Raw genomic sequence first — 15467 nt, 5'->3', positions numbered from 1 at the left:
ACATTTTATTTATGTAGTTTTTAGGTGTGATTTCCCAGGTGTTTATGAAGCAACATGGAAAACATTCTGCCACAGAGCACATTAACTCCTGCTTTGTTCAGATGAGAATCTAAACTTTTAGAACCATATCACTGGCCTCACTTGTTTGGAAAAAGTAACTAGTTGTAGTAGTTGCTTAAAATCGTTGGAATGAGTAAGCTTCTAATAGGAAGTATAGCCCACCTTTTCCCTGAAGCCACATCATTTTATTAATTCCAGCCTCCTCTTCCCTTGAGCAACTCTGAGCTTTATCTTGCAGTCCTAACTTGATCCCAGGCCCAGTTTTTTACTTCATTCCTTCCCACAGTACTTACCCTAAATTTCATATGCCAGTCCTCTCTCTTTTCCTTTCTACCACTTTCAGTGGGTCTTTTCCCCCTGAATTTCTGACTAATCAACCCAAAGAACCACCTGTTTCTTACTCTGCAGTCTGATTAAGCTAATTCCTATTTTTGCACATTGCTAGATTTTCAGAAAATTGTAACCTGAAAAGTTTGGGAGTATTTGGTTAAAGGCACATTCACACCAATAAAAAATCAGATTTGTTTTTTAGCAGTCTTAATAATTTCATAGTCATCATACATTTAATTTGCTATTTCACTTGAAAAAGTGTAAGAGAGTGTTACTAAAAATGGAGGATAGTAGTGTTGCCAATGATACAATGTATTAATTAAATTACGATCAGATAATACACTGGAAAAACCTGACTATCAGAATAGATAAACAGTAATAGGGTGATAGAAGTTTCTTGTGTCAACTGAGTTTGATTCATGTAGGTCTAACAGTGGAACAGAAAGTATTGTTTTGCATTCAGAATTATTTATGGGTATTCCAATAAGCACAAGATTGTCAGGATGTAATAGTACTCCAGTACTTTATCTTTTCCACAGAAATACTTGGGGGTTAACTTCTCACTCTAATAGGGAAGCTGGAATGTTAATCAAATTGTGGGACCTGGTCACAGAGAATGAAAATTGAAAGGAATAGATTATCTTCTAATGCCTCGTCTTTACTATTGAATAAAATATCCCAAGCAGTAAAGACCAGGTTAAACTCCCCTTGCACAGTAAGAAGAACAGAAAGGTATGCCATGGATGGTTCAAGTGAGGTACTCTATGTATGTGTGTGTTTTCAAGTGTGCTTCTGAGACTGTTCTGGTATGTCAAGCCTGTTCCAGGATACTAAGTACTTCCAATTAGGCAATCTAATTGGTCACTGAATCACTGATCTCTGTCTTGTTACCCTCATGGTTCACTGAATTTTTATGAAGGTGTAAGGAAATGGAAAAATAGGTGACTGACATCAGAAAATTTTAAATCATCATTTTCTGTTCGCTTTAAAAAAGGAAAGTTAACATCTTTGCCTATATGTCTGGAATCTTCTTGTCAGAATAGTGGAAATCTGTTTTCACCTGATGCCGGGGGCGGGGAGGGGGGGTGTACATTAATAATGTATTGCAAAACCTATAATGCTGTCTTATCAGACTAACTTCATTATTTTAATATAGTGAACTGAGTTGCTGCTGCAAATTTTCTATATATGCTATCTGTAACAAAATGTGTAATGTTTCAGAAATATGTGAGGATGCAGAATAATATTTTCATTTTCCCATACCATTATTTGATATACTTCTGCCATCAACTACTATAATGTAGCAAGTAAGGAACGTGTGGTAAAAGGCTAGAAGTCTAAATGAAGGTTACAAAAAAAAAAAAAGTATCTTGGAGTTCTTTTATCTTTTTAAAAATCTGCTATATCTAAACCTTGTCTATGTCTCCACGGTCTTCCGAGCATTCCCATCTACATGTGCATATGAGATCATGATCTTCATGAAGAACTCAAAAGAAATGTTTATTTTAGATGCAGATCTGGAACATTTCTGGAGTTCTTTTGCATGTAGGCAATGCAAAGCTTAATGATTTTACTACATTATGATTTACTTACATTGTGATTTTAAGTGTTTTAGACTGGCTATTAGCCAAAGGAAAATTGTGTCTGTTTCAGTTTTGGACAGTAATAATTAGGTATGTGATGGGCATTTCTGGTGTTATGTTGTTAACACATTTATAAAAACATAAAGAATTGATTTTAAGATAACTAAATAAAGTATTAATAATAAAGAAGCAAATAGGGGAGTATTGACTGGATGCTCAGAAGATAGATGGCATTTAAGCCTTTTGCTTAAATGTTGATATACATAAAGCACAGAAAAATATGCTGCCTCCTAATGTGCATACTATCATATTTTGACCTATGCAATGTTGGTAATTCTCTCTGCCATACAGACATGGCATGCACCTTTCCTTTCTTTTTTACTAACCATGCACATTTTATGGAAAGTATTACTGTACTTCAACAGAAACCATTTCCAGACAAAGAAAGACACATGCTTACATGAATAATATGTCTGTATTTATTATTGTTATATAGTTAGAGATATTATGAAAATATACAAACATTATTAGGTTATATATTCTTGATTTATGATTAATGCCTTGTACTCTAGTAAGTTACTGTGTTAATTCATGTATAGAACTGATTTTTCTTAATGAATTCAGACAATCTCATTTTTTATGTTGCACTTGTAAGAACATGTTATAATGAGTTATTATCTATTATGAGTTAGATAGCATGGATAACATGGGCTCTAAAGAATAGGGAAAAGTATGAATAGCTAATAATGCCAGACAATCAGGTCAAGCATAAGCTAAAGCTTACCTTGCTTCTCTATATAGACAAGCAGAGTTCTGGATGAAGAGGAAGCATATTTCAAACTCGTTAAAAGTTATTACATATCAAACGGTATATGTGGTTGTATCTAAATGCCAGCTTACTCTGATTCTGAATTCCTGAATTTAAAAAAAAAAAAAAAAAAAAAAAAAAATGTTGAACTGCCTGCCATACATTCACAAGCAAAAGTCTCAGAACTTGGTAAGAACACTAGAGCTCTGAGTTTCTAGAAGTATTAGGACAAAACTTGATACCAGAGGTTGGGCACTTAAAATAGTTTAATGGGGATTTGAAAAGTAGTTAGGTCTCAAATCCTAAGCAGAACATTAACTGATGGTGTTTCATTCACATACAAGTAAGTGAAGGGAACAGTCTGGGGTATTCCTTCTTATGGATAGTAAGTTAAGCTGCTTGCAATTGCATTCCCCTGAAATTCAAGTTCTGTAACACATGTTGTGCTTAAAGTCCTAATTTTGTTTAAAGCTTTGCTCTTTAAAAACTGGTTGAATATATTATATTTATTGATGTCATATTTTTGAAAGACTATCAAGAAAACTTGTCAACAATTCACTGGAGAGATAAAAGGGGAAGTGAAAGTGAATTGTTATCATTAAAATGTCATCTACCAGCTGGAAACACTTAATTGCTTATTAATACTAATATAATATTTGCAAGAGTTTTGTGATGGTAATTCCAGGTTTGCATCTAAATCATTTAAGGGTGTATTCATGTGGATATAGCCTGGGAATGTCACCACATAGTGGTGAGAATAAGCTGGTATGCAGTTGTTTGCCATCATCACTGTGGGGTAGACTCCTACATTTTTATTTGATTGTTCTTCCTGTGGGTGTGCATATATTCTAAAGCAAATATTAAGAACATGATGGAATTATTTTTTAATGCTTCTTGGCAGCATGCTGACTGCCAGGCTGTGATGGTTAGAGTGCTTTTGGTACTCAGGTCTGTGCATTAGTTGAAGAACCCTAATACCTTTTGTAGCCTGCAGTGTAGCTCTATGATTATTTTCTTAATTGTCAGTCCTTCTTACGATCTCATCTTCAAATTTTCAGCGTACCATGTCGAATTGGGCCCTGCTGAGTTGTGTACGGCTCCTCATTCTTGTAACAAACTGCAAAGTTTAAATTGCATAATCAGGGCCTTTGAGTTAGAAGCTTTTTAGTGACGACTATGCTTTTGCATTTATTTGGCAAAAAGGGAGCACAAAAATCTCTTGTACTATATATAATTAACCTAATATGCTTATAAAGAATATTTACATGTGGCTGGTAATACATTTTATCCACATGCAAAAGAGGTAAAGATAATACATGTAGGTAATATAGCTACCTGTAACAATGTGTTTGATTACTAGAAAATCATTAATTATAAGCAAATTAAGATATGAGAAATAAAAGTAGAGGATAAACATGAAGTTTTCCATGTTTCTTGTGAAGCCAGTTTACACTTCCAATGTAGACTTTTGTGATTAGACATTCCTTCAAGATGCCCCAACTTCAGAAGAGTTGTAAACCAGGGATTCCTTTGCATTCTAATAATACCTTGCAAATTGGAAGAGAAAAATTATTTTCAAAACCATTTTGCCTGTAGTGTGTGCATATATTTATACTAAAAGAGAAATAACATTCTTCTATTTTTGATAATTGGAAAATATCTAGTGCTGTAACTAATATGTTTAAAATTTATAAATTTTGACATTTTCAAAATACAAACAAAAAATAAATATCTTGGTTTTATTATTTTGAAATGCATGCACTTTTTTTTGGCATATTCTGTTACAGCTATTATTTCTCTTCATTAATTATTTAAATAATAACAAGGCTTTCATCTAAATTCACCTTTTATCACAATAGGATAAATATTAGGAAAACTTATGCTCAGAAATGGGAAAGTTCTGGAGCTAGCTATGTGGGGACAGATTTCCCAATGGTAGTAGCCTTTTGAACAGACTAGGTAAACCTCTGCCAAAGATATTAATCATACTGAAGTTATCACTGCCTTCAGGCAAGGGAACAGGCAATCTGACTTCTTGAGATTGCTTTCAGACAGACATTTATACATTTTTTTCCTCCTAACTGAAATAATGTAGAAAAGCCCAAATTTTAGCTATCCACTTGATCCGTAGACTCCCACTGGCTTGTCAGAATAAATGTGTGAATCATCTAGCTAATTTTACCTTTAGAACTGTATATCAGATTTCTAATTCTGTTAATAATTTCAGTGCTCTACACAATGCTTTTGTAGCTTCTGTATTCTCAGATTTTTGTGTCTTCTGTTGTGTGATGTGTATCATTCCTTCTCCATCTTATTGTCTCATATTTGTATTTTCTTTCTGCCATCTACTACTCAGTCATTATGTTACTTTACCTCGCTCCCGGTATACCCAGTCCACAGATCACCGTTACAGAGATGCCAGGTATATGTTTTCCTCTGTGTGACTGTGTGGATAATGCATGTACTGCTATGTACCTACATGTCCACTTCTGTTTTTATTAGTCTGTGTATAGTGGTAGAAAACTCAGGAGTGTTGAGTTAATATCAGCATTAGTTTTCTTAATAGTGTGTAGATAAACACTGGGTAAGTCTTCAAGTGTTTCACTTTTTAAGCATTTTTTTCAGTGCCAATAGTATATAATTGGTGGTCCATGAAGGTGATGCTATATTTACATCATTCTAATGTCTTTTAAAAAATCAGTAAAGAAAATTATTTAAATCAACAAACATAAATACCTGCTAATACTGTGATTTTCATATACAGAATGTCATACATATATGGCAGTGTTAAAGGTTACGATAGATAAAACTGGAGTGATACCTTTCTCATAGTCTCAGCTGCAGGCCAAAATACCTCAATTTTTAAAAGTAGTTTTGCAAAATTCACCAAAGTTCCAGCTGAGTTTTGTTCCAGTGTTTTGTTCTGTTGCTGACATTGCTTGCTTTTCATGTTGTTTTGTCCTCATTTCATCTTTGTGTCGCTTTTCATTGTGTTCACCCTTTATGTTTTGGCAGCCAGGATCACACAATATATCCTCTATTTTGTGAAGATGCAATCAGATTACTTCGCTCCCGTAAGATGTGCCGTACCTATTCTGAGGGTGCTTACTATGATCTTGAGAGGTATAATTGATGTGGAGCATATCATTAGCTCTGCCACTTATACTTTGACTGTACTGTGTTTAGTTTCCAAAATGAGAATGTGATGTATGTTTTAAGTGATAAACACATACAATGAAGATGTTTTATAATACTCTGTGAGTATGTATGCATCTAAAACTGACTACTCAGGACTATGGGTAAATCCCAAGAGAAGAAGAATAGCTTTATAAAGTTAGTTTCATAAATTAGGTTATATGGATATTATATGTAAATGTATTTGTATAACCCTTATTTTTGCTGGAATTTTCCAAAGTGCTTATAGTACTTATTATTCTTGTTGAAATAATAAGGAAAAATCTATCTATCTACTTCAGAGTACATAGAAATCGAGTCTTCCTGAAATCTCATACTTTGCTTAACTGAAAAATAGAGTGAAAAGTAAAAGTATAAGCTTATGTTGTAGATATTTGTATAGTGTTTATTCTGTAATTTATGAGTACTTGTATACATTCACAATACCTGTGTGTGATTACAGAACATCAGAGTTCCTATTTATATATGAAATATATGGCAGAGAGAAGTTAAGCCCATAATAATGTCTATGAAATAATTATATTTGAAATACAGTGGCTTTTAAGAGATGTAATAAGACATGCTGCTGTAGTACTGTGATTAGGATATTTTGAGAAATATTGCAAAACAGGAAAAAGTCTACATGGTTGTGTGTGAATAGAAAGAAGGATATAAATCTGATAAACTGTGAGCCAATAAAAAGGAAGTGGTGGCTTCAGATCTCAAATAGCAGATATCATGGTTGATATGGGTATTGCTTTACAAGAGGGGCCATGTAAAATTTTCCACAGCAAGAACTAAAGAACTCTTGGTATATTAACTTCATGGCTTCCCTCTGGATATGAGTTCCTCTGAGAAGTTTATTAAGGTTTGCTCTGGACTCAGATCATATATAACCATATTTTTAGTAAGTGTAAAACTACTTTTGGATGCAGAAACAAAATAGAATCTGAAAATTTTATAGTATCATAGAAGTATTCCTTCCAAATAAATATTGCTTTTTAATAATTCTCCAAAGCTATAGTATAATGGACATTATAACCCTTAGAACTCAGTTAGACATTTGTTTTGAAATGATGCTGTTTTACATGAAACCTAATGTAAAGGAAGTTTGTAAATAGTTCAGTCTGCATGTAGAAACTTTAATAAGGAGAGGGATTTTGGGTTTGTTTTCTGAACGTATGTGATGAAATGTGCTCATACATATGCTATTTCAATAGTTAGTTTTTATATACTGGTTTTTGCCTTAGTTATATACTCACATTTGCATTAGTATATCTGAACCTGTTTCAGATTGCTGGTTGTACCTGTGATTGTTAAGATATTGCTGAAAGTTGGAGCTATTATCAAATTGTCTTAGTTTGAGGATCTTGACTTGCAAATCTTAATCTTTCTACAGAAATTAATTTCCTAAAAAGAAAGTAAAATCAATGAAAATAAGGGGCAAAAGTGATAGTACTGCATAAAGATGAAAAAGCTGGGATTTAAGCAGTGAGATGGAGTAAATCTTCTCCAGAGCGTTATTGAAGAGAAGGCTATTAAAGTTAATTCCTCCTGGGGTCAGAAAGGAAAATCTGAAACTAAGTGGAATATCTCTAGCTCACTGTTAGAAGAGTATCTTGAGATTCCTTGTGCCTAGGAATTGATCCTGGATTCTCTAGTCCTCTTGAATCCAGGCTGGCTGTGGGTAATGTTAGTGTTCAAGTTACTTGAGCCATCTTACCAGATAGAAACTACTCTGAGTACCTCATAGCCACTATAATTTTTCCTAGTTTTTCATCCTTTTTGTCTTTCCATATTCTGACAGCAGTTCTTTAGGTATTTAAGGACCATTTAAAGCATAATCTTTATTCATTTCCTCATTATCCATTGAAAAACACCAAGTAACTTCCTCTTCCTTATTTTATTTATTGGAAATATATGAAAAATTACTTTTTAAACAGTATTTCCTCATTTATCTTTACACTTTTTCCCCGTTTAATGCTTACTTTAAATGACATTATTTTTGTAGGTTAAGGTGTTAGTCCTGTCATCTTAGTTCCATCTGCTTAATCAATGTCATGTTGATACCAAGCAACAACCTTTCTTCCTGTCTTATACTTTCACTTTATCAAGCATGTGAAATAACTTTCCACTTTCCACTATTCATCAAAATAGAAAACATTGTTCTGCACAGTCCAGCATTCAGGGAATAGTCTCTCATCTGGGACAGAGAGTTTTGTATCTTAATGTCACTGTGAATCCAGCAGCATGGGTGTCCTGCAGGCAAATATGTCATACAGATACACTAGTCAAAATTACTTGCTTTCTTTGTTATTCATGGTTCCTTTCATTGCTTATCTTGTCGTCATTCACAGCCAGCCCATTAAGTCTTGTGGTATCTTCTAGCGGTTTTTTTTCCCCACAGAGTGACTACTTGGTTCTCTTTCATCTTTTCTCTGCTGAAGTTTGTTTCAGTTACCATTTATCAGATTTGATAGTCTTTAGTTCATTAGTTCTGGGACACATTTACATTATCAAAACCCTTAATTTCTGAGTTTGTTCTTAGGCTATGGCACTCGTCATTTTGTCTTCATGATAGTTCCCTCCTTTTGAAGTAGTCCAACTGTTTCCCTCCCAAAAGAAACGGAGGCAGCATTGACAAGATACTTACTCCAGCATATGCCTGAGAAAGTCAATAGGCACATGTGCAGCTTCAGTGACTTCAGTGCCCTTTGGGCCCAGGGCTTTCTCAAGAACACCCTGCTGCTCAGTACCCCACTCCAATTTTCCTTGACTCTTTAATGTGATAGTCAGCATGGCAGCACTAGCTGGTATCAGTCAGTTCATACTGCTGCAGCTACTCAGATTGAACATATATAAGACAACATGGCTGGACACATAGAGCTTTACTGATGCATCTATTTATATCCCCCAATTCACAATCCTATAGAGTTATACCAGCTAGTTCATAATTTGACAGTCACCCATTTTAAATTGGCTGTCCTACACATGATCTCAATGACAGAGTAATGTTCTCAAGATTATTATCCCAATTGTTCTTAAAATTCAAATATTAGCAGTTCCTCCCAAATAAAAATCTGCTGAAAACCTCACTGTATGAGATTCTTTCTCAACTTACCTATCTCAGAGCTCAGCTTAGTCACTGAGAACACCACACAATGTGCTATTTTCATTTTTTTCACTTACCCTTTGAGGGTAGTGTTTGGAAGTCAATAAAAGCTGGTTCGTGCACATTTTGCGCAGAATATGAGGTTTATTTCAGGCAGAATTTCTGTTGCTTCACTTAAGGAAACAAAATTTGGCTTCCATTTTTTTTTCTGACTTTCGTTTTACCAGTCAGAAAATTTCTAACATCCATATCCTATTTTTGGTGAAATTTCTTAGCTGCTCCAACACTGTTTTTCTATTGATGTAACTTTTCACTCCTATGAAATATGTGTGCATTGATCAAGTGTTCTTAATATGTTGTTAATTATTTCTGAATATAATTTGAAAGTAGAAGTTTAAAATGACAGATATATGAAAAAATAGATTCAGAATATACTACTGAACTGTAGATAAATGTGCTCTGTGTTCATCACTATCTTAATAATACAGTGAGGGAAAACATCATGAAAGAAACACCCTTTAAAATGTCTGAAATATCTGTGCTGTTTATTCCATATTCAGGAGGACTAGGCAGGAGAGAAGAGTGCCTAATTCATATTATGACGACACAACTTATACTCCTGAAAGGTACTTTAATCTATATAATAAAAATAGATAAAGTTAAGTAATACATTTTTCCTGAAGTGTAGTCTAAAATTTCTAATTGGCCTAGACTAATGAGATTTAAATTAACAGTGCACTTTATGCAGTATTTCTCTAAATACAGAACAACTAATCTCCATAGTTTTAAGTACTTCATTTTCCTTTAGCCCTCCATTAACTTGACTTTGGATTTTTTTAAAACATAATTCTTAACTTGAAAATTTTTTTATTCATTAGGTGTAGGAGGAAAACTGAATAGTACAGAGGAGCTAGATACAACTGAAAGTTTTTCCCCACTTAACTGCAGCATATTTCTAATGGCTAAGCTTTTCAGTCACTAGGAGTGATTATAGGACAATTTAGAATCCTCAATTTCATTCTTTTAATAACCTGAGTCACTTAAGAAGGTCCTCAGCTTTTGTCATGTTACTGCCCGTATTGACTTAAAAAAGGACTAACTGAATGCCTTCAAATTGATTTTGGGTGCTTGATGTGCTAGGACTGAAAGTACTATTGTTATTCCTAAATTTTGATATGCATATAGTATATCAGAGTGAACATAACTAAAATCTGACGTGTAATATGAAAACTTTTGCAGTCTGTCTGGAAATAGTTATTCAATAACATCATTTCATGTTTAAAGAGCTAGGCAAAGTCTAAAAAGAAGAAATCTGAAGAGAGAAGCAAGTTGATCTTCCTCTTCCTTTGTACAATTAGATCTTTTATATTCCTCTGTCCATTTTTAAGTCACTGTCTGATTTTTGTCTACAGTATGGGAGCAGGTAATGCAGGGATTATTTTCTAATAGCAAGAAATTTTGTTTTTGATTGCTATGAATAAATACAGTCATATTTAACAAAAAATAAAGTGCACTGTAATTTTAAAACCATGCTTATGTATTTATGGTGTCTATAATAAAGTACTTTTACAGAATAATCTTACTTAAAATACTGGCAAACTGGAGAGACTGGCTTCAGTTTTAAGGATATGGATGCTCAGGGAGACTATAAAGATATACCTGTCATTCTCCAACTGTATTATAATTTAGATTGATCTAAATCTAAATGTAATCTAAACCTAAATTAGATTAAAGTAAAGTAACTTTCATCCAGTCACTGATCTGGCTACAAACCATGCAAAAAAAATGCCATTCCCCATACCATCCAATTTGATATAGAAGAAACAAGAGCAGCTGAGTGACATTCACATATACTGCACTCCATATTGTCTTGTCTCGACATAATGACCAGAAGGTGTGGGGTTATTTAGTTTGTAAACATATTGCAAAATTCCGATTCTGAAATCTGAGAAGTCTGGAAAAAAATGGAGTCATGCAAAAAACCCTGCTGTGATTCCCAGGAACAGATTCATGAAAACCCTTGGATAAGTGTATTCAAGCCATTAAAAAGTTCATCCTGCAGACTTTGGCTAGGATTTTCAGTACAGGCAAAGGAAGATTTATATTCAAGTTGATAATATGGTCGTCCCTTGATATTTTCTGAAAATCCCTGCCTTGCTTCTCACTGTCATGTGGAAATCATTGAATAGTGGGACTACTGCAGTTCCAAGGCTTTACCCAAGCAAGATCCTGAAAATATGGAACTCCAGAGGTCCAGCTGAAACTCCTTAACCAAATGTTGGATGGTTTGTATATACTCTTAATATACTGGAGTAATGGCACATAAACAGTTTATCCCCTGCTTTCTGAAATGAAAGCGGCTTTTTTGTCCCGTTAGTTCTTTTCTCAATGGTTCTACTTAAGATAAAATCTTTCTACATGTGTTTTATGTTGTCTTCAACTGATTTGCTGAAATGATGTTCAGTACCTGGAAGAATAACACAGGTATAAAATTTAATTAGTTTTCATTGTTTGATCTGAGTGAAGTGAGTTTTCTTCTGCTTCTTAAATAACTGTAAAAACCAACCACTCATCAAATAGAAAAAATAATAAACTTGAAAAAGTTAGATATTTGAAGTTAAAAGCAGTATTTTAAACTATCGCTTAGAATGTTATTTTTGTTAATGTTATATCTCCACGATTACTTTTTAATTATTCCACAAACTCAATAGCCATGAAAAACATGAAGACTTTTGTGTAAGAAAAGATAAGGCATCAGTTAGTCTTTATGGAGCTGAAATTAATGGCTAAACTGCTGAAAAGAATAAAAGTGAAATATACTAAGAATTATATCAGGAAAAATTAAACATAATTTGCTTGGGTTTTAATTAAAAAAGATACAGTTTTATTCATACCTGAGAGAAAATAGGAAATGTACAAAATGATTTGGAAACATTTGGAAAGCTTCCCATTTTATTGAGAAGTGGTCATGTCATATGAATTAGAGTGTTAGTAATAATACTTATGTTTCTTTATAACATTTCTTTATTTTAACTGCATTGTGAAGGTGGTACAATGGTGCAAGTTCATGGGCAGATCATGTAGTCAATGGTTCAGCTGAAAATTATGGGTAAGTAAAGAGTGTAGTGTTACAGATATAGCTAAAATGTATTTCTAATCTTTGTAATAAGAGTTAATTGATAATTGTACCAAAATTATTCCTAATAAGTATATTTTTCTTGATGTCTTTCCCTCTTGACTCAGGACTAAGTCATATTTATGTGCTAGTCTTTTTCCAAGATTAAGCTGTTTTATTCAGTTACAAATAGAAAAAGAACATTAATTATGTTTGAACTATTTTTAAATATGTTTTCACTGTTCAGGGCTGCTTTAATGAGAAAGGGCTTTTTGACTGATAATACCTGCCTACACTCACAGTGTTGGGGAATGTGTCTTTGAGACCTAGTACTTTTTACTTTTAGAAACACTCCCAGTTCCAACTGTCTAACCTATCTTCCTGTGTGATTGATCATAACCCATGCAAAGTGCTGTGTACCTTACAATGTTCTGTTCCTCCCAGCTGCAGTTGGCTCCTGATCAAGGGAGGGGACAGTTTTTCCTTGCAATTAGTTCTTTGACTTTACTGCTTCTCCCTCATTTTCTTCTTGCTCTTGCAACATTTTTCTTCTTTATTTTTACTTACTTCCTTTGTGAATGTGCACAGAGCTTGCTTCTTTCTGCCCTTGCATATCTTGTAAGTAGGAGCTGGATTATGCCGGTGGCATATTTTGGCTGACTAAACCAAACAAACATATGGTGTGGGTCCAAAATGCTGGTAAATCCTAAACTTCTTAAATGAAACCCCCACAGAGTTACCGGGAACTTTTCCTTGATGAAGACTAACAGTTACAAAATGTATCTCAAAAATATTTGTTGTGAAATTATACAGAACAATGCTAGACATTGGTGTCTCAAATGCTGTAACTTTGTGCATACAAATACTTAATAACATGTAAATTGTGCATGAATATTGAATTAATTACTTATTAGCAAATTAATTATTAATGATACTTTGAATTTTGTGTTTCTCTTTATTCTTTTGTGGTGATACAAGTCAATATATCTCCCTGGAGAAATAGTTCTGTACCTAAAGCAGATCACTGGAAGGCTATTAGATTATACTCAGTTGAATATAACAAACCATATAAAGTGATAATATGTATTAAAAACAGAAGGGAGAGATATATATAAAAGGAATTAGTCACAGTTCACCTGCAGCCCTAAGGCTGTTTAAATAAAATTGTGATTCGTATTTGTGCTGTATATGTTGACTAAAACAGGAATTCTGTTTAAGGAATTCAGAGACTGAAGGAGAACATAAGTGACTTTGTTGACTTGAAACTAAAAAAATCTTGTAAAAAACAAAATTAATCCTTCAATATTTTAATGCAAGTTTCTCTCTTCTCTAGAGAGAAGTTTGTAAGGGTCTTTTGGCTCAACGTTAGTGCAGCCACAGAGTCTTACTTGAGACCACATTTCTTTCCTAGCTTTTTGAACCAGAGTGCCACTGTTTGCTGGCTCTTCAATTTTAAGTGTTTGAAGTATACACTTAATTTGTGCTTACGGCAAGGGCCATGCTTACTAGTTCTTCTTGGGAAAGTGCACAAGCATACTGAAAATGGACAGCATTTGAAGAAGGCTGGAAAGTGCTTAGTGTAAACAAAGTTTTTGTATTTGCTTTTGATAGTCACATTAAATAGGTCTGGTTTACTTCACTTGTCTTAGATTTAGTACTGTATAGATGCTAACATAGGTAAATATCAGGGGAAAAAAACAGATCTGTAACTTGAAAAAGAAACTTAGTACTCTCTGACTCCATTTAAGTTTCGCTCCAAAAAGCTGTGGAAAAAGAAATGAAAGATAAGAACATTTGTTGTGAACCAATATGACTTTTAGGTAGACTGTAAAGCATAGAACATACTTTAATAGAATGAAGACTACTGAAATGGATCAGATTCTGTTAAGATCAATGGATTTACAGAATGCCTTTAACAGAAACAGTATGCTATTTTGCTCATTCATAATTTAAGAGCTTAAAAAATAGTAAAGTCTTACATAACTGCTTATCTTGGAATGATCTGATTGAAATCCTGGCCTCATCAAGTGACAGAACTCCTGTTGACTTCAGTGAGATCAGAGTTACAGGCCTGTTGCCAAAAGTTAAGAAGACAGATAAACACGCATTTGCAGTATTAAGCCCTGTTTGTGATAATTTACTAATTAAATGTCTGCCATATTATTGGTCTTTTAAAATGCTACTGGAAAATAGAGGCCGACTAAGTACAGTGTGCCGTGTACAACTAAAGTTATATTTAAGATCTGAGGAAAAAAAATCCCACAAAACCCACTATTAACCAAGTACTTTGCAAACTTTGCATTTAGTACTGCACTGTACAAAGGCATATTTAAGTATGTGCTTAATTTTAAGCCTACAGCTGATTCACTTGATTAGTCTATAGTCTAAGTGCTCTGCTGAACTGCATTTGAACATTCAAGCCCTACTAGGAAATGATTCTCTCTCATGGCTTCTCTCTCAAGCTTCTCTATGCATTGTCTTATATACCACTTACTCTTCAGTCATGAAATACATGTTCATTAAAACACTTGAGTGTTCCTGTCATTGCTCATCCATTATGATACAACATTCAAGTTGAGTGGGTGAAATATTGTGTTCTGAAATGGGAAAAAATGAGTAATAAAGTTATAATGTAAAGCTGAAACACATATTTTGGAATATTTCTAATATTTTTATTAAAATATAGATTATTATCTTGGAGAGAATTGCAGTCGTATATTAAGTTATAAAATTGAGCTGGGGAGTGGTGCAGAGAGGATTTCAGCTCTCTTCTTCGAGAATTTTGTGTTCCCAGCTTTTGAATGCTAATCAGTTTTATCATGATCTTCAGTGAGTCATCTCATGAAGATAGAGATATGTGTTCCTGCAGTGCAATTCTTTCATATGTGTCAATTGATGGTCTGTGTTAAAGATGCTGAAAGTTGGAAGTAGTTGGCAAAATACAAGGTACTATAAAAAGCAACCGGCTATATAAATGAAAATGTATGTTAGAAGTACCAGAAACAATAATGTAAAAAAACCCACTTAACATATTACATTATAGCAAAAATTTGCCTAAGTCTCTCAGACTTTTAAATTAGTAGTGAAGGAATACGTCCAAACATTTCCTATTGTAGGCACAGAATAAAAATATGAATAAATGTAATATGATAAAGTTAGTGCAAGCTAAATAAATTGGTAAGACATAAGGCAACATGTATGTTGCTTGCATTCATTGGTTCACCTCTGTGTAAGGAAATGGTAGCCTGCAAGGTTCATTTTTTGAGAAATTATGTTTCAGTAAAA

At 33.7% G+C, this 15467-nt stretch overlaps 1 protein-coding gene across 50 annotated transcripts in view; it reads left to right on the top strand.

Annotated features, from left to right (window-relative positions):
- RIMS2 (regulating synaptic membrane exocytosis 2) overlaps positions 1-15467 on the top strand; it is a 486153-nt gene that overhangs the window by 326077 nt on the left and 144609 nt on the right. For 42 of the 50 annotated variants that reach the window (XM_030011022.2, XM_030011023.2, XM_030011017.2 and 39 more), the window contains 4 exons: positions 5138-5203; positions 5797-5904; positions 9628-9693; positions 12114-12176. The exons of 5 other annotated variants lie outside the window; for them this stretch is intronic. In XM_030011022.2, the coding sequence (XP_029866882.1) occupies positions 5138-5203; positions 5797-5904; positions 9628-9693; positions 12114-12176 (303 nt within the window). The remainder of the gene's footprint in view (positions 1-5137; positions 5204-5796; positions 5905-9627; positions 9694-12113; positions 12177-15467) is intronic. 3 more of the 50 variants (XM_030011030.2, XM_041122999.1, XM_041122998.1) reach the window with 1 other exon arrangement.

This window comes from Aquila chrysaetos, chromosome 4 (genome assembly GCF_900496995.4).
Source record: "Aquila chrysaetos chrysaetos chromosome 4, bAquChr1.4, whole genome shotgun sequence".
NCBI classification, from domain to species: Eukaryota; Metazoa; Chordata; class Aves; order Accipitriformes; family Accipitridae; genus Aquila; species Aquila chrysaetos.
Note: the sequence above shows the minus strand (reverse complement) of the source record. Positions and strands in the feature narration are given on the sequence as shown.